A 17,339-nucleotide genomic window follows, 5' to 3' on the forward strand; every position below is an offset into this window, starting at 1 on the left:
TAGAAACGGTGCCGACAAAAGGGAATGGTTAGGAACAGAGACTTGTATAAACTCGCAAACATCCTGGTAACTTATCCAGTGGAGTGGTTCAAGTGGCAAAAGTTCCGAGCAAGAAGACATTTTTCGCCCAGGTAGACTTGTCGATGGGGGCGCATCTCCCGTTCACTGTACATCTATCAGATCCATGGTAGGTCAGATAGAATCGGAGGTACATACTGAATCTTGCTTTCATAGCCCTAAGAGCGCTAGAAAGGCATTGCAGATAAGTTGCTGATACCCTAATAAATTTTGGTAACAAGTTTACTTTTTTTTTATCAGTGTCAACGGAAAGCCCTCCGAGAAGCCCGAATGTGGTGAGAAGTACAAACCCAAATCTCGTGACAGAGTTTGTACAGTTGTTTGGTAACAATCAGTTCTTCAGATTCTATATAAAACTTCCTGACAAATGCAGAAACACGTGTTGCAGTCACAAGTTGCCCGGAAAGTCATATTGTACAGCATTCAGACAAACATATCTATGATACTAGAACCAAGTCCCGGTTCCGCAAATTCTCATCTAGTACAGTAATTTTTCCAGTCAAATTCCGCCCAAAAGGCAAAGGCGTTAAAATGAGAAGTAAGACCCATCCGCTAGGTTAGAACTTCGTGATTCTTCACCTTCTCTGTCAGGACTTAGCCTAAGAGGGCGCGACGGTTCTAAGAGAAACAGGAATTGCATCGGCCGTCGTGTTGCCCCAGATAAGTGCCCAGATGTCATCCTCGCTGGTTGACTGGGCAAACCACTGGGTTTCAAGCGTGTCGTCAATATCGACGTAGATGGTATGCCCATAGAACCCGAACCCAGTGGTGATGACGGAAGAGTTGGTGCTATTTGTAAACCCAACCTGGCCCGAAGTCGTTGGGATGTAGAACAAACTCTCGCCGTTGTCAAACTGGGTCGCGGTGAAATTGCCGTGGGTTGTCAGAGAGTCGACTGTTCACATTAAGATCAGCTCTCGCATTGTCGACTGCGATGCAGTGCTACGGGAAGAGACACCCACAAGTAACATTGTGCATAGAGGAGTTGAAGGCAGAGGGCGTTCTAGATGTCACGAAGGCCAGATCTAGTGTTGCGCGCGTCAGCTATGCAGAACACTGCCGAGGACACTTCAGTTCACCTACTGTTCTCGGCAAAGATTGGAAAGCCACCGATGGCTGATGGGCCATAGGCGTAGATCATGAAGTCGGTCATAGCACGAGGCTGCAGCGGTTCAGACAGCACTGCCGCTGCACAAGGCAGCGCTGTGAGAAGGCTGCGGAACAGCATGACGGGAAAGCCAAGGTCAAACTAGGCGGGAGGGTCGATGTATCCAGAAGTGACAATGATATCAAAATAGTAGATAACACTTGTCCCCGAAGAAATCAAAGGATGTACGACCGTCTGATCTACGGCACTGTCTGCTTTTATCAGGAAGGCGTCTGTGACTGGCGGCCATGGCTGGGTGGAACCCCCCAGTCGTCAACGGTCCAGGCGCCTGGAACCCAAGAGTACTATTAAGTGGGAGGTGGTCAGCTCGTCAGGGATGTACGCAAGATAGTGGTCTTATTTCTTCTAAAATAAGAATTCCAAGGACGAGTTCCGGTACCTAGGAACCGAGGTGTTACGAAGACCAACGTGCCCGCAGCAAAACAGCAGTCTAGTTGTTGCTTAGTTATAACACCCCGATCAGTACCTGAGCCAGCAGCTGGGCTACACAAGTGGATCCGGGGCGATCCCTGCCTCTTAAGATAGAGTACTATCAACATGATAATTATCTCAGTCATGCTAACTAGTTATTCTCAGACCCCCTTGTCCACGTAACCCAGTGGTTCTGACCAAGCTTTCGGCTAAGCTATGTGCCGCTCTCCCGCTAGTGGTCGATTTGCTCTTGCGCGACAGCCGGCACCCTACATCCCTCGAAAACAAGATCACCTCCGTGAAACGCGTCCTACACTGTGACAATTGTGCCCACAAGAGAATTCCCAAGCCATCAGCCTCATGACATGAACATCAAGTCTGATGCAGAAGTTTCGGTGCCGCCTAACAGGAGCCACCCAGGAAAGTTGAGAAGTATAACAAGAGTGAGTTCATCTTATTGCTGCTCTTACTAAAGGACTAACAAGTGGTCAAATCTAGGGGTAAAAATTTCTTGGCACGGACTGTGGGTCTGGCAATGCCGAAAACGTGCGCTAGTGACGCAGATCTTGCTATATTCGTGATCTACATAGCACTGCCTTTTGCCTACGTACAAGTGCACGTAATAACGCTACCAAAAAGAGATCAGATGAGAATGGCATAGTCGACATGCCCTGGTGACGCGGACAGCCCGGCGAGAGATGCGGATCGCCAGCCCGTGTAAGTGTCGCGCTAGCGGCTGATACTATTCAACAACGCTTGGTCAAGTCATGTACGTCCGATTGGTATTTGGGTACACTTCACAGGCATGCCCGCTTGATTACTATAATTGGGTCCGAGTGCGAATGACCTACCGTCCCGATTCGGGTTTGAGCAGGGTCGCCCATGATAACTTACGTAGGTCCCCCTTTCATAGTACTCGCATACACTGGCTCAACTGGCCTGTACACTATTGGGACCCGGTGTTGGACAACGAAGAGGCTCACGTAGGCACAGGTAGATCAAAAGCGGTGACAAGACTTTACCAGGAATGGATAGGCGTATGCCATGCTACAGCCCATGGGCCAAGCAGTGTTCTTCACGAGATACAAATTCTACGACTCTCGCCGTGAATCAAGAAGAGTATCCAGTTGGACCAACTCTCATTGCATCCAATAGCTCTATGTTTTCCGGGATCTGCTTCAGTTTTTAACATGTTGTCACTCGTTGCGTTCTCACTTTTTGGCCTCTCGGCTGCCTTTCCTTCTCTTCTATCAGAGCCTCAACTACTCCCACGTGCCACCTGTTCCGGCAACACAGCAGACACTCGATCCGAGTGGTGCGACTACTCTATCGACACCGACTATACCAGCGAGGCTCCAGACACTGGAGTTACACGTGAATACTGGTTCGAGCTCACGGAGACTACCGCCGCCCCAGATGGAGTGGAACGCTATGTGCAGGCCATTAACGGCAGCATCCCAGGTCCCACGATTTTTGCAGATTGGGGTGAGTAGCCTACCACTTTATTTTCTTGGGAAGCCCTCGGGTTAATCATCGAATTCCAGGTGACACTGTCGTTGTTCACGTGACCAACGCCATCTCCTCCTCTACCAACGGCACAAGCATCCATTTCCATGGTATCCGACAGAACTACACCAACCAGGAAGATGGTGTATCATCTATCACGCAGTGCCCCACTCCCCCAGGATCTTCCATCACCTACACTTGGAGAGCAGTCCAATATGGGTCAACTTGGTACCACTCGCATTGGGCCTTGCAGGCCTGGGAAGGCGTTTTTGGCGGTATCATCATCAACGGCCCTGCCACGTCTGATTACGACGAGGATTTAGGGATGCTGTTCCTTAACGACTGGGATCATTCCACGGTCGACGAGCTATATATAGACGCTGAGTCCAGTGGTCCTCCGACTCTGGATACTGGTCTTATCAACGGCACGAACATATGGACTGATGACGACGACAACGTGACGGGATACCGTTTCAATGTTTCACTCACGGAAGACTCGTCGTACAGGCTGCGGCTTGTGAACGCTGCTGTGGACTCTCACTTTAAGTTCATGGTTGACAACCATACCCTCACAGTCATTGCGACGGACTTGGTGCCCATTGAGCCTTTCACCACTGACATAATCAGCATTGGGATGGGTAAGTGTTTTTCAAAGGCATTAATTCTAGAGCTCGGGCTAATACGCGTTTACAAGGTCAACGATATGATGTGATTATCACGGCAAATCAAGCAGCTGTTGCTGATAGCTTCTGGATACGTGCCATCCCGCAATCTGCGTGTAGCGAGAATGATAACGCGGACAATATCAAGGGCATTGTGTATTACGGCAGCTCGACCACGACTCCGACCACGTCGAGGACGAGTAGTTATGTTGAGAGTTGCGAGGATATGGACGTCTCGGATCTCGTCCCGTACATCTCAAAAACAGCTACCTCAATCCAGGACACGGGGTCCGAGGGCGTCACCGTTGGTTTCAACGACGAGGACCTTTTCCGATGGTATCTAAACTCCACTACCATGGTACTCGAATGGTCTGATCCGACATTGTTGCAAATCTACGACAATACGAGCACTTTCGACACCTCAGACGCCGTTATTAAGCTTCCGAACGCCGATGAATGGGTTTATATGGTCATCGAGACGACCTTCTCTGTCCCTCACCCTATCCACCTACACGGCCACGATTACCTTGTCCTCGCGCAAGGTTCTGGTACTTACAACAGTTCAACCGTTACTCTCAACCTAGATAACCCACCCCGGAGAGACACTGCCATGCTCCCTGGAAACGGCTACTTGGTCATTGCCTTCCAGACTGATAACCCCGGCGCTTGGATTATGCACTGCCATATTGGTTGGCACACCAGCGAAGGGTTTGCCCTGCAGTTCATTGAGAGGGAAAGCGAGATCAGTGCGCTGATTGACTACGACACTCTATCCGATAATTGCGACGCATGGTCAACTTACCAGAGCTCTGAGTCTGTCGTACAGGACGACTCAGGGGTTTAGGACGGTTTGCCATGCCATTATGTCGCAAGTTGTCCTTGGGTTGTTCTTCTATATCTACGCAGGTGGTGAAATTTTGTACCGGAGGGTTCAAAGACCCTATAGCCAAAGCCTCTTGGCAAAATGAAAGATAGAAAGGAACCAGAGCAATACAGTTGTGGCAACTCTAATTTATAAGTGTTTATATTCGGTGATGTCTACCTTTTCCACAGAATCCATGCCAGAACGCAGTGATACCTCCCCCACATTGTAGATGGACACGAATGCGCTCCAGCCACACATACAAGGCTTTCGCACGGTCTTGTACCTTTATTTATGCTTCAGGATCTTCCAACTCACATCGAGTGTACGCAATACTGGAGACCCAGCAAGAACTGTCACCGATGTGTGCAAACCTGCCGCCTCGGAAGCTCACAGTAATTGGTCGCATCATGAATATGGCCTGTCAATGCTACATGCACTTCCTGAAAAACAAACCTAGTCTTCGACCACATTGTCAAACATCGTCAACCTTGGCTGCCACCTCAATTTCCTCCAGCTGTTTTGCCGTAGCCTTTCCACTTTCTAAAGCGGCCAAATCGTGACTGAGCCCTTCTGTTTCGTGTTTATGGAACCTCCATGCTGGCATTTTATTTTCAAATAATTGCTCAATCTCTTCCAAACTTCGCCCCTACCAAGAGTTCCATCGTTAGTGCCACGCACTGTGAATAAAATGCTTGAATATACCTTGAGCTCGGGCATGACAAACCACACCCAAATAGAACAAAGAAAGGCAAAGCCGCCCCAGATATACCCAAGACCAGCCCCAATTTCCGTTAGGAGGTACGGTGTAACGAAAACAACGACGAATCCAACGACACCGTTTACCGCGGTGGAGACTGCCATGGTCTTCTCACGAAGGGTTTGTGTGCCGATCTCGGCAACAGTGATATACGCTCCGGGGCCCAAAGTCATGTAAAGAATTGCGTTATAGAGAATCATGCCTGCGACGACACCATTGCTGTCGCTCATGGTTGGGTTTGACTTCCTACCGAGGGTAGCTAGCGATATTGGAAGGCTCCCTGAGACCAGCCTCTGTGAAAGCAAAGTGTACGGCGACCGAACGTGTCCATTAGAATCATGACCATCAAGGCGGTCACAACCGACACGGCATTGTTGATGACCTGTTCCAACCTCAGTCAGCGTAACGGACGTGAGTATGTGCGTCCTGCGGGTAAGGTACTAACAGCATAGACAAAAGCATTGGCACCCAAGCCGACAGACTTGTAAAAAGTAGGCCCGTAAGATGAGCTGAACGTAACGCCCGTAAGTTGTTGGAACGACATGATGCCACAGGCAATACTAGGCAATAGCTCAGCATTAATGTCTCTATGTTACTAGTAGGGGAGTTTTGGCTTACGCAAGACGTCGTCTGTTAGTACCTTTGATTAAATCAATCCAGGGCCCCTTCTCCCTTTTCCCAGAGGAGCCATCTTTTCTCATAGCGGCAATCTCGAGTTCAGGGATTCCAAGATCTCTGTCTCTCTTCGCGCGGACTCTTTTCAGTATCGCGAGGGCTTCATCAGAGCGGTCATTGAAGACCAGCCATCTGGGTGAGTTAGGAGTGAAGTAAAACAGACAGATGATGACGACGGCGGGCAAGGCCTGCAACGCTGTGGATACCCGCCAGCCCATGTCATCGAATTTTGACGACATGGCTTCGTTGACCACGCCTGCAATAAGAGAGCCAAAGGAAAGACAGAGCTGAATAGATCCGACGAAGAAACCGCGCAGGGGCGCGGGTGCGATCTCTGACTGGTAAGTTGGGACAACGTTCTCGACCAGGGCTACAACAAGATTAACAAGGAAACACCCAATCGTGAATTGCGGCACATTGTGGCTAGTTACTTGAACTGGAAGAGCAGTCAGGTCTCGGTAATGCGTATGCTTCTTGTGACTGCAAACGTACTGATAGCACCAATGATTTGGATACAGCATGTGACAAACATCGTCCACTTATGGCCCAGCTTCTCGGTGTTAGGGCCTACAATGACGGTCCCGGATAATTTCCCGAGGAGCGGAAGGCTGTTCATTACAGACGCGGTGGCACTGGGTAGAGTGTATGTCTTCCTGCTTTCGTTAAAGACACCGAACCGCCTGAGAAAAGGGTCGAAAGCTTGCACGCCGCCGAACGAAGCTCCGTCATATCCAAAAAAAGATACTTCCCATGGCGTAGATCAAGCAATAGAACATCAGTCGTGGGCTTGCTGAAGCAAAAGCTGCCTTGTTGGTGAACACGTTACCACCGCCTGCCATACTGATTGGTGCTATAAAATCAAAAATTCATGAAATGTTGGAACCGATGAGTGGCATATCACAAGCATATTGAAACCACGAAGCAAGGCAGTCTTAATAATTCGGATGGTTGTCGGGTCTGGTCCCGATCTCTTGCCTACTCGTGTGCCCCATGGGGTAACCAACCCACTTGTGTATCCATGGTCCATGGGGTAACTTACCTACTTGGTAAGTTTCCTCAGTAGCCAGCCAGTAGCCGAAGGATTGATCTGATCCATCCACACAGATCAGGCAATTAAGCGCATAGGCTAAGAGCTAGTGCCGGATATCCGGTGGAGGGAGACCACCAGATGATACCGTTTACCTAGACAACTAGACATGAACTCGGCCGACACTCATTTCTGTCGATTGCTCGTCTTAACGTATGCTGTATCACCGGGCCTGGCTGGCGTTCCCACTTTGCCGAAATTTTTCAAATTGATGAATATTCTTCCTCGGGAGTCACCCGCGCAGATGCCGATGCCGGCCACGGAAGACGAATAGCTACTGGTGTCAAAGCAGAGCAAGCAAGTTGTCATATATTTCGTCTATGCATCAACTGGACTGATTTGGCTTTTTGCTCTCTTCGATCATATAGGAGTGAGCGCCGCCATGAGACCGGTTGAAGCCTTTGACATTGTCGTGTACGGCTCGACTTCCGGTGCCGTCGCCACAGCCATCCAAGCAGCCCGTCTCAACCGATCTGTGGCTCTTGTGTCCGCACACGACCACATCGGTGGAATTCAGATCAATGGACTGGGTGCCACGGATATTGATAATCAAGATGAATTCCAGAACAGCACAACCCTTGGCGGCCTGAACCTTGAGTTGCACGAGAGGATCAGCAGACATTACAACCGATTAGGCCACTTGCATGAGGTTGTAGCAAAGAAGCTCAAAGACCCTGAAGTACGGCGGTTCGAATCCAAGGTTGCTGAAAAAGTTATTGCAGAGTGGCTTGCTGAACACCGTCTTATTACTATTTTCAAGTTACCGTTAGCAGAATCGAAAGCCGTGGAAAAGGCAGGGAGCACTATCAAAACCATCGCTAAGGAACGGTGTATCGGTAACGGGAAGAATCTTCGTTGACGCTTCATACGAAGGCGACCTACTAGCTGCAGTAGGCGTCTCATGGGTGCGAGGCCGAGAACCCTCGTCTAAGTACAATGAATCACTGGCAGGAGTTCGGGATGAAACTCTTATCCGACAAATTGAGGTCGATATTGACCCATATGTCACCCCTGGCGATCCATCAAGCGGACTTTTGTACGGTATCTCGGACGAGCCATTTGGCACTCCTGGGTCTGGCGACCTGCATCTGCAATCATATTCGTATCGCCTGCCGATCACGGACAATCCAGAGAACCGAGTTCCCTTTACAAAACCCCAAGGTTATAACCCAGCGCACTACGAGTTGCATCGGCGATTTCTAGCAGCTGGAGGACACGTGTACTGTCCAAGGCAAAGACTGCCGAACCATAAGACCGACTTGATTGGTTCTGAAGGTGCACTGTCGACAGATCTTCTAGAGATGACCCCGTGCCAGATCCGGTGGCAGCCGCGTTCTGGCCCGACAGACACACATAGCGTGCGTCGGATACTACGTGACGGCAGAGTGCATAACGAGGGCTTCATCTTCAAGGACGGTCACAGGTGGCGCCCTTTTGGAGTTGCGTAAAGAGCATTGGTCCCTCGCAGGGCCGAGGCTACCAACTTCATCACCGCAACGTGCCCAAGCTCTTCGCACGTTGGTTATGGTTCGTGACGATATCTCCCATAATCGGTCATGCATAGACAGGATGTGCTAACCACCCGAGACAGGGGCAGTGAGACTTGAGCATCAGTGTTACGCAATCGGACAGGCATGTGCCAATGCCGCTGACATAGCGATCTCGCATGATTGCGCTCTTCAGGACGTGCCGTATGTTGCACTGAGGAACAGACTCGTCGCGCAAGGGGTGGTTTTGGATGCATCAAAAGTCGGCGTACCTTCGTTCTCTGAGAGGTGACAGAAGAGAGTTATATTTAAACAGGCAAGATAATCTGCGTTATATACTTTTCTTTGATTAAATCAAGTCGACGATTCTATCATGCTCCCCTGTGTTCCGTAAATAGGTAGACGTAATGGGTTTTATATGTGTACATTACTCAGGTTTATCTTAGAGAAAGGGTTTTGCCATTAAATCCGCATTGCTGTAATGTTAATCAGGCAGCCAGAACAGCTGCAGCTGGGCCGGCATGACTTCAACATTTTCTTGCTGTCTTGACCGTTTGGTCCAGTCATTTCAAAGCAAGCTCCCAGACGCCAGCATCTCGCTCCATAGACAGCAGAGACAATCTCGACTAGGATGCCTGGGGATTTGCGCTGGAAGACGATCAATTCATGGCCAAAAATCACCTCTGCCCAAGGTACATGACTTAGGTTAGCAGTACTTGCTTAAAGGGTTTGTAGCAAATGCGACAAGCACCTACAACGTCTGCTTGTTAGAAATGGGGCGAAGATAGTGTTATGTCGTAGTGGAACATGCAGCATTTCTAACCTATAAACCACGCTCAAGCAACGGTGATACCCCTAGCGATTTCTATCTATCCTAATATCTGGATAAGTCTTTTCGACTACTCTGGAGTGTGGCTGTAACGTCAAGGGCTTGAGAGGCTACAGCTGGGTTGATTTCTCTTTTCTTTGGCTCCTGCTATCGATATGGATGGCCCCGGAGTTTAGATCAAGCGGCTAGCTCCGTAACCCCTGCAGGCAGACCAATAACGGTATCGCTGACGTCTACACCGAGCCCGGTCGGCGTGTTCTGGAGGGGCTCCACCAATGTGTCTCTCTCGTGAACAGTGCATCCGCGCGACCCTGGGCCCGCGAGGGTCTTGATTTGAAATCAAACCCATGCGCGCCCTAGACCCGCATTGTACATGACGTTTCTGCCGCTTACGTGACGAGGTAGAAGGGAAATACCGAGCTCGCGGCAGCTTTCATGTAGGGAACAGACAAGAAAGAAAGCATTTCCCCCCCTCCTCCCCCACCATGGTGCCGAGTCCTATTCGTCGTAGTATAATGCTGCATAAGCATATAAGACCCTTGACTTCCACCACCCCCGCCGCCAGGTTTCTTCATTGTTCGACTAGAAGTGCTTCACCAGTTGAAAGATTCTGCACCAAGACCCCGGCCATTGGAATTACGAATCGTATCGAAACGACTGTCAACCCGCGAGCGAAGCTATCCTCGGTCCCCAAGCCCGCTTCTTTCTCTACCGCTTCCCCAAAGCTACAGCAGCCGCCGCAGTCGCAAGCACCGGCCCCAGACGACGAGATGTCGGAACCCACTGGACTCATTGCCAACAAGGGCATCGAGCTTCTGACCCTTGGTACGTCCGCGCGTCCGCGCGTGAACTCTTTTCACTCGCTCGACGTGTGACTAACACGGGCCCCAATCGGCACGCAGGCACGCCCAACGGGTACAAGGCCAGCATCCTGCTCGAGGAGCTGAAGGAGGCGTACGGGCTCGAGTACACGTGGCAGGCCATCAACATCATGAAGAACACGCAGAAGCAGCCGTGGTACACGGCCATCTGCCCCAACGGGCGCATCCCGGCCATCGTCGACCACGAGCGCGGCGGCTTCGCCGTCTTCGAGGGCATCGCCATCCTCGGCTACCTGGCCCGCGTCTACGACCGCGAGCACCGCTTTAGCTTCCCCGTCGACTCGGACGACTACTCCGTGTGTGAGCAGTGGATCGGCTGGCAGCACGGTGGCCTCGGCCCCATGCAGGGGTGAGTTTCTACTATATATATAATCCTTCCCAGGGGGGTAGCCCAGGCAACGGGAGTCCCTCCCCCTCCCCCGCTCTCGCCCCCCTTACGTTCTACATGATCCCCCTTTCTCCATCTCCTGCTCTTAAAGCACCCGACGCTGACGGGACATCCCCCCCTCCATAGCCAGGCCAACCACTTCCTCAAGTTCGCGGCCGAGAAGATCCCCTACGCGACGCAGCGGTACGTGGGCGAGTCGGAGCGGCTGTACGGGATCCTGGACGCGCGGCTGCGGGAGCGCGACTACGTGGCGGGGCCGGGCCGCGGCCGGTACAGCATCGCCGACATCAGCCTGCTGGGGTGGGCCAACATCGCGACCTTCTCGGGGCTGGACCTGGCGCAGTTCCCCAGCGTGCGCGCGTGGCTCGACCGCTGCATGCAGCGGCCCGCGGTCCAGCGCGGCTTCGCCGTGCCCAACGTCAGCGCCCTCAGCAACGCCAAGCTGGCCGAGACGCTCGAGGCCGACCCCGAGGCCAAGAAGAAGAGCGACGCGAGCTGGGCCTTCCTCAAGGAGAGCAAGGAGAAGTACGGATACAAGTACGCTTCGCCGTAGTGTAGCAAACAACGAATAAGAAACAATCAAGCGTAGAGCTACATGGCGGCAGCCATCACATGTCCACAAGCATATCATGACTTTGCAACATTTAATCGTCAATATCTATCATTGTATTAAGCAAGGCGTCATAGTATGGAAGCCTCCCGGTATATACATCATTAGTTCCGAGCCTCGTGTCTCCTCTCTTCTCTCTATCTCACTGACTTTGCCCTCCGCTGTATGGTATTTCGCTTCAAGCGCGCAAAACATTGTGATACCACGTCATGTTGATATGACGCGGGGTCGAAAGGCAGAAGACCTCTAAACAAACACCGCAATGCTCGTTCTATGGCCAACAAATCTCGATGACGGCAGATATACCCATATTCTCTTTTCTTTTCACTTTTTTTTTCTGCTTTGTATCTATTCCTTGATGGCGTAGGTTCGCTTGAACATGGCATCAACCTTCTCGAGGTAGTAAGTGCCGGGGGCAATGGTCGAAACGTCACCCTTGGGGGTGTAGTCCTTCTGGAGGTGGGCCTGGTGACGCAGGTCACAGAACTGAAGGGGTTGTTAGCAATGCTGCCATGTGGGCTGTGGACAGGTGGATATGGGTATGCTTACCTCCTCGTATTGCGCAGGGGTCAGTGCCCGGCGGGCAGCCAGCTTGTTGGGGATGTCCAAAACCTTGGAGATCTGCTCAGTGCTGCCGTTGATGCGGAGCGAAAAGAAACTGGCAGCCAAGCCAGAGCCGTAACTGAAAAGACCGATGCGCTTGCCCTGGAGGGTGGCGCTGTCGACATGGGCGATGATGCTGGAGAGACCGCTCCACACGCTGGCGCAGTACATGTTTCCGCACATGGTGGCGACCTGGATGGCAGGCGACACGCGCTCGGCGAAGCGCTTCTTGGTGAGGGCCATGAAGGTCTTCTCGACGACCTTGTCGGTGAGCGACTTCTCGTAGGGCATATCACGCACCTCGGCGGGGACCTCGGTGAAAGCAGAGCTCTCGGGGTCGGCGAGGTAGTCGTGGTACAGAAGACGGGCGTACGACTTCTGGACGACCTTGCAGGTAGGCGAGTGGAAGGCCAGGTAGTCGAAGCGGTCGAGGGGGGTCTTGACAGGGCCCTCGGTGGCAGCGCCATTGCCGTTGGCGTGGCCGTTGCCTGCGGCCTTGGACAGCTGGGCCTCACGCTTGCAGTATGCGCGGTAGGCGGCGTCCAGGGCCTTTGAGTAGCAGTTGACGGAGTAGTGGCCATCGACGTAGGGGTACTCGCTGGTCAGATCGGGCTTGTAGAAGTCGTAGACGTGCTCCATGTAGGTTCCACGCATGCCGGGCTCAACGACAATGGGAGCGTCGGGCCCGACGAGCATGGCAACGCAACCAACACCACCGGTGGGTCTGGCATTGCCCTTGGCGTACAGAGCAATGTCGCCAGCAACGACGATGGCGTCTCTGCCGTCCCAGGCCGACGACTCGACCCAGTTGACGCTGTTGAACATGGCGTTGGTGCCGCCGTAGCAGGCGTTGACGGTATCAACACCCTCGACGTTGGCGTTGTCGCCAAACAGCTGCATCAAGACGGACTTGACCGACTTGGACTTGTCCAGGATGGTCTCGGTACCGACCTCGAGGCGGCCGACATTGTTGACGTCGATATTGTAGTTCTTGATCAACTTGGAGACGGCGGTCAGGGCGAGCGAGTAGATGTCTGGTGGGGGAGGCGGCAGCGGTTAGTTGTGGCTCCGCGGTGACAAAGATCAGACAAAGCCTGGGGGGAGGGGAAGGGGGTCTACACACCCTCTCGGTCGTCACAGAAGGTCATCTTAGTCTGGCCAAGACCGATTGTGTACTTTCCGGCGCTCACGCCATCGTGCTTCTCAAGCTCGGACTGCTCGACATACTACACGTGGGGCAAAGTCAGTCAGGGTCCATTGCGGTGTCGGAGAATGAGGGGCACGCATTGCGAAACCTGCAGTAGAGGGGTGCGAGGGGTGTGAGGGGTGAAATTTAGAAAAATAAAATGGAAGCAGCACACGACAGAAGCAGGGAGAAGAGGGGAAAAAAAGCAACGCGGGCACGAGGGCCGGAACGGGCTGCGTGGGACGGGCCGTACTGACCTGGCTAGGGAAGTAGAGTTCAATGGCCTTGATGCCGATGTTCTGAGGACGGGCGGCCATGGTGACTGACGTTGCGAAGGAGGAAGAGGATCCGTTCGTCTCGTCGTGTTTTCTCTGGGTTGTGGTGTGAGTATCTCGAGTATGAGAAAAAAAGAGAGAGAGAAGGAAAAGGCTGTGGGAGGCAAGGACGTCAGTCAGTGCTTAGCCTTGGCCGCCGCCCGCCAGATGCAAAGAGGGATCTGACGAGGTGCACTTCACCGCCAATTCATTCCCTCTTGGGCGGTTGCTGCATCTGGTCTCAAGAGAAACCCTCCAATGCCCAGCACACGTCCCATGGATTCGGTGGGGATCAACAGGCGCATGAATGAGGGGTGATGGTCTGCGACTTACCGTACCCAAAAAAAATTAAAGAACCAACTTGTATGATATGATATGGCGCAGTGGCAAGCAAGGAGGAGGATGAGGAGTGGCGATAGGCAGAGGGAGGAAGAGAGACGGAGAGGGAAGAGAAGAGAAGAGGTGAGAGAGAGAGATTGGAGCGGAAACTAATTGCGGAAAAGGGAGGGAACGAGTATTTGAAATGAGCAGGCTACTACCACTACGACTAACGTTAGAGGAGAGCGCGTGAGAGAGAGAATGAGCGCCTACTCGAGGGTCGGCAGTATTATGTAAATAAAAGTTAGGTCGACCGTTGCAAGTCCTGTCTCCTAATTACAACCACTCTCCATAGTCCTCCGTCCTGGACCCAGACAACCTTGGACACCCAGAGCCACCAGAGCGACCAGAGCCACCAGCCCGCCGTAGACAGCACGTACTGTAAGCCTGCCTCGTCTGGCTTCGCCGCCTGGCTACATGTCTCGCCCCGTCAGCCCGCGCCGACTCCCCTGGGCTGCTGGGTTTGGCTGCCCTTGTGGGCATAGCAAACGCAGCAGGCGAACCTCAATATCCGGCCTCCAGGGCTGCTTCTCGGAGGTCGGGAGGCGTGCCAAGTGGTCACACAATCTCCCGACTCCCCTCTGTATGGCAATCTGTGGACTTGAACCCCTGGCCGATTTTGGCTTATCGCACATTATTGGGGCCCACCACGAGGGGAACCTGGGAGCCCGTCCCATGTACGTACCTGCGGCCGAGGGGCAGCACCACTTTGGCCGGGAATCTCTGGCCGGCTTGAACCCGGCAGTAACTGGCTTTGCATCTGCACACGTGCGGCGTCGGGCGTATTGTTGCCAGGTGCGGCCATTTCTGTGAAATTCGTCGAGTATCTGCGGTAGATAAGGGGTCGGGACGCGCCTGAGGTAAACCTCCCGCTGCGCCATAGTACCCGATGGCTTTTCCATGGGAAGAAAGGGGGGCTTTTCTCCATGAATCGCTGGTACAGACTAAACCGCGTTTCTGTTGGGCTCGGACGCCAGCGCTATCTAAAAGATCAGTCGGTTCAGCCCCCGCCATCCAGTGCTACTACGTAGTGCTAAGGCTAGCGCCCTCGCGCTAGCGTCTGCCAGTGAAACCCACTGCAGAAACGGCTGGCCGGCAGTCTGCGACGTCTGGTCCGACTCCTGACTAAAGCAACTACACACATGTGCGTGCAGCAACTTGGAGGGTTGGCCACTCGGTAACTAAGTACCCGTGACGTCTTGCCGGCTACATATGCAGACGCATCAAAGTTCATCGGCATGTACGTATGGCCTGACGGTTTCGATGTACGAGCTCGGTACTTTGGTGCCTGTAGATCTCAGCAGCAGCAGCAGCATCATCATCATCATCATCGCTTCCTGAAGATGTAACCTTCAACCTGGAGCTCAGCCACTTGGCTTACGTCTGAATCACACCAGGTAAGCCTGCAGTCTGACGCGGATTGCCGACGCCTACGATCACGGGGCACATTATCAGTTCAGAGCTATCGAATACAGCTTCCTGAGACTTTCAGTGACTGCCTAGAAGGAGGCTGTGCAGCGGTGCGGCAACCAAAGAAACAGGACAGGGGTTCACCAGAGCTATACTACAGCATGGGTAGCACATTGCGTGAACTGGAAAACCGGGGCACCGATCCGGTATGCAGGAACCGCGCAGACGGTTGGGCTCAGCCACGTTCGTGAGAATACAGATAGTATACCCCTAGACCTCACGCCCCGAGAGACTTGTATCTCCGTTTCAGGTAGACGACGGTGTGAGTCGTAGATGTCACTGCCATTCCACACTCCACGTGGGTTCCCCTGATCTGAATGGGATGACCTCCACACCAGCACCCTTGATCGATTCGACAATGACCTCACCACCCTTCTTTAACACAATTTTCCGGTTGCTCTCCGCAATTCCATAGAATTTGCGTCCCCACTCGCCCAGGAAGCCACGCAGGAACTCTTCAGTCACGTCTTCGTCCTTGATATCGCCACGCTCGATGGCATCTTCCAGAGCCGCCAAGACATACTGGCAGGCATAAGGCTGGGTGAATACGCCGGCAGCTGCCTTACTGCCCTTCTTAGCGGAGACGTCATGGGGCGCGGAGTCAGTGCCGAGGAAGAACTTCCCTCTGCTGTTGACGGCAGCCTCCAGGAGACCACGGCGATCCGCAGGCGTCTTCGCAACAGGCTTGCAGAAGCACAGAGCGTTGCCGGCCCAGTCGTCGACGAGGAGAGACAGATGGTGAGCAGTAATGGTACCGACAACCGTGTCACCGCAGGATCTCACAGCCGCAACCGCATCCGCAGTGGTGCAGTGCTCAAGAACCTAAGTCGTTGTTAGTCGGGCACTTTCCCTGACTTTGATTGGCTCGCTTCGTGAAAAAGAGCCCGACCAGAAAGTCTCGGTATGAAAATGACAGCATAGCTCTTCTCCGAGCGAGGGTCCGGAAGGCCAACCAGACCGTGCTTCTCCAGATGGACAGGAGATAAAGGTGCCATGGTTTGGTCTGAGCTTACAATTCGTAGTTTGGGGAATCTGCGGTGCAAATCCTGCAGCGTAGGCAGAAAGCTGGCTTCTGCGTTCAAAACAGTGATGCCCTTGCGGTCACTAGGGACTTCGCCGTGGAGGTTCAGAACCAGGCCTTCCTCCTCCATAGCCTTGAATACGGGAAAGAAGGGCTCATAGGAGATGACTCCGGACGATGAGTTGGTAGTCACGCCAGCAGGATAAGACTAGCCCTCCACATCAGCTGGGGACTATGTTCGGCGGCATTTCACCTCACCTTGATGCCTGAGATGCCGGCCTTTTTGGCTTCCTTGACAACCTCTGGGGTGATACTTTCATGGAGGTACAAGGTCATGAGGTAGGTGACGCTCGGGTCTATATTCTGCAGGCGCTCCTTGTAAGCCAGCGCCGCCGCTACCGTGGTGACCGGAGGGACCAGGTTGGGCATCACGTAGGCCACTTCGGCACCTCCCTGGCGGATGGTAGGCGTTACGGCCTCGGCCATGGCGCCATCTCGCAGATGCACACTGTGTTATGAGCGGTCAGCGACTTGAGTCCCTCAACCAGCGGCAATGGGCTGTCTCGAGGCTGTGGCTCGCTCTGAGAGACTTGCTGTAAGTCTCCCGCCCCTCTGCGGACAGAGCCAAAGCCTGGCCACTCGTAACACCTGAAGCTTACTGGAAGTCTGCTGCCGCCGGCAGTGTGTATGTGTCCTTCATTTTCGGGGTTTGTTTCGCTGAATCCAGACAGAAAGTTGACTTGTTCACTTTGCCTCGTAGCTGCAGCACCGCCCGATTACTACAAAATTTGGTGTGGGTAACTAACTTTGTTACCGCTACAGCCTAGTTACGTGACTGCGGTAAAGGTCTGCCAATTGTCATGACCGCCATCCCAAAGACCTACACAAAGGGGATCTTATGGTTTTCCAGAAATGCATGAAAATGGAGACGCTGTGGCATCATGCTTCCCAGAGTCTGCCCAG

General features: G+C 52.9%; 7 protein-coding genes across 7 annotated transcripts; 3 read left to right on the forward strand and 4 right to left on the reverse strand.

Annotated features, from left to right (window-relative positions):
* Positions 1 to 677: 677 nt before the first annotated feature.
* JN550_004781 (uncharacterized protein) lies at positions 678 to 1,306 on the reverse strand (the record flags this gene model as incomplete). Its single annotated transcript, XM_049316335.1, has 3 exons — positions 678 to 973; positions 1,041 to 1,103; positions 1,162 to 1,306. The coding sequence occupies 3 exons, from the start codon at positions 1,304 to 1,306 to the stop codon at positions 678 to 680; spliced, it is 504 nt and encodes a 167-aa protein (XP_049173402.1).
* A 1,541-nt stretch (positions 1,307 to 2,847) lies between these two features.
* Positions 2,848 to 4,669, forward strand: JN550_004782 (uncharacterized protein; the record flags this gene model as incomplete). Its single annotated transcript, XM_049316336.1, has 3 exons — positions 2,848 to 3,142; positions 3,202 to 3,801; positions 3,858 to 4,669. 3 exons carry the CDS (start codon positions 2,848 to 2,850, stop codon positions 4,667 to 4,669), a joined length of 1,707 nt encoding a protein of 568 aa, XP_049173403.1.
* Positions 4,670 to 5,162: 493 nt separating this feature from the next.
* JN550_004783 (uncharacterized protein) lies at positions 5,163 to 6,738 on the reverse strand (the record flags this gene model as incomplete). Its single annotated transcript, XM_049316337.1, has 6 exons — positions 5,163 to 5,336; positions 5,393 to 5,693; positions 5,771 to 5,829; positions 5,893 to 6,007; positions 6,066 to 6,558; positions 6,615 to 6,738. 6 exons carry the CDS (start codon positions 6,736 to 6,738, stop codon positions 5,163 to 5,165), a joined length of 1,266 nt encoding a protein of 421 aa, XP_049173404.1.
* Positions 6,739 to 7,591: 853 nt separating this feature from the next.
* JN550_004784 (uncharacterized protein) lies at positions 7,592 to 8,657 on the forward strand (the record flags this gene model as incomplete). The annotated part of the gene is made up of 2 exons (XM_049316338.1): positions 7,592 to 7,921; positions 7,983 to 8,657. 2 exons carry the CDS (start codon positions 7,592 to 7,594, stop codon positions 8,655 to 8,657), a joined length of 1,005 nt encoding a protein of 334 aa, XP_049173405.1.
* A 1,353-nt stretch (positions 8,658 to 10,010) lies between these two features.
* JN550_004785 (uncharacterized protein) lies at positions 10,011 to 11,347 on the forward strand (the record flags this gene model as incomplete). Its single annotated transcript, XM_049316339.1, has 3 exons — positions 10,011 to 10,350; positions 10,428 to 10,755; positions 10,921 to 11,347. 3 exons carry the CDS (start codon positions 10,011 to 10,013, stop codon positions 11,345 to 11,347), a joined length of 1,095 nt encoding a protein of 364 aa, XP_049173406.1.
* Positions 11,348 to 11,752: 405 nt separating this feature from the next.
* JN550_004786 (uncharacterized protein) lies at positions 11,753 to 13,510 on the reverse strand (the record flags this gene model as incomplete). The annotated part of the gene is made up of 4 exons (XM_049316341.1): positions 11,753 to 11,890; positions 11,954 to 13,041; positions 13,131 to 13,233; positions 13,451 to 13,510. 4 exons carry the CDS (start codon positions 13,508 to 13,510, stop codon positions 11,753 to 11,755), a joined length of 1,389 nt encoding a protein of 462 aa, XP_049173407.1.
* A 2,121-nt stretch (positions 13,511 to 15,631) lies between these two features.
* On the reverse strand, positions 15,632 to 17,076 carry JN550_004787 (uncharacterized protein; the record flags this gene model as incomplete). Its single annotated transcript, XM_049316342.1, has 4 exons — positions 15,632 to 16,177; positions 16,369 to 16,584; positions 16,635 to 16,884; positions 17,036 to 17,076. 4 exons carry the CDS (start codon positions 17,074 to 17,076, stop codon positions 15,632 to 15,634), a joined length of 1,053 nt encoding a protein of 350 aa, XP_049173408.1.
* Between the last annotated feature and the right edge of the window lie 263 nt (positions 17,077 to 17,339).

The sequence above is a fragment of the Neoarthrinium moseri genome (assembly GCF_022829205.1).
Source record: "Neoarthrinium moseri strain CBS 164.80 chromosome Unknown scaffold13_Wmoseri_CBS_16480, whole genome shotgun sequence".
Taxonomy (NCBI): domain Eukaryota; kingdom Fungi; phylum Ascomycota; class Sordariomycetes; order Amphisphaeriales; family Apiosporaceae; genus Neoarthrinium; species Neoarthrinium moseri.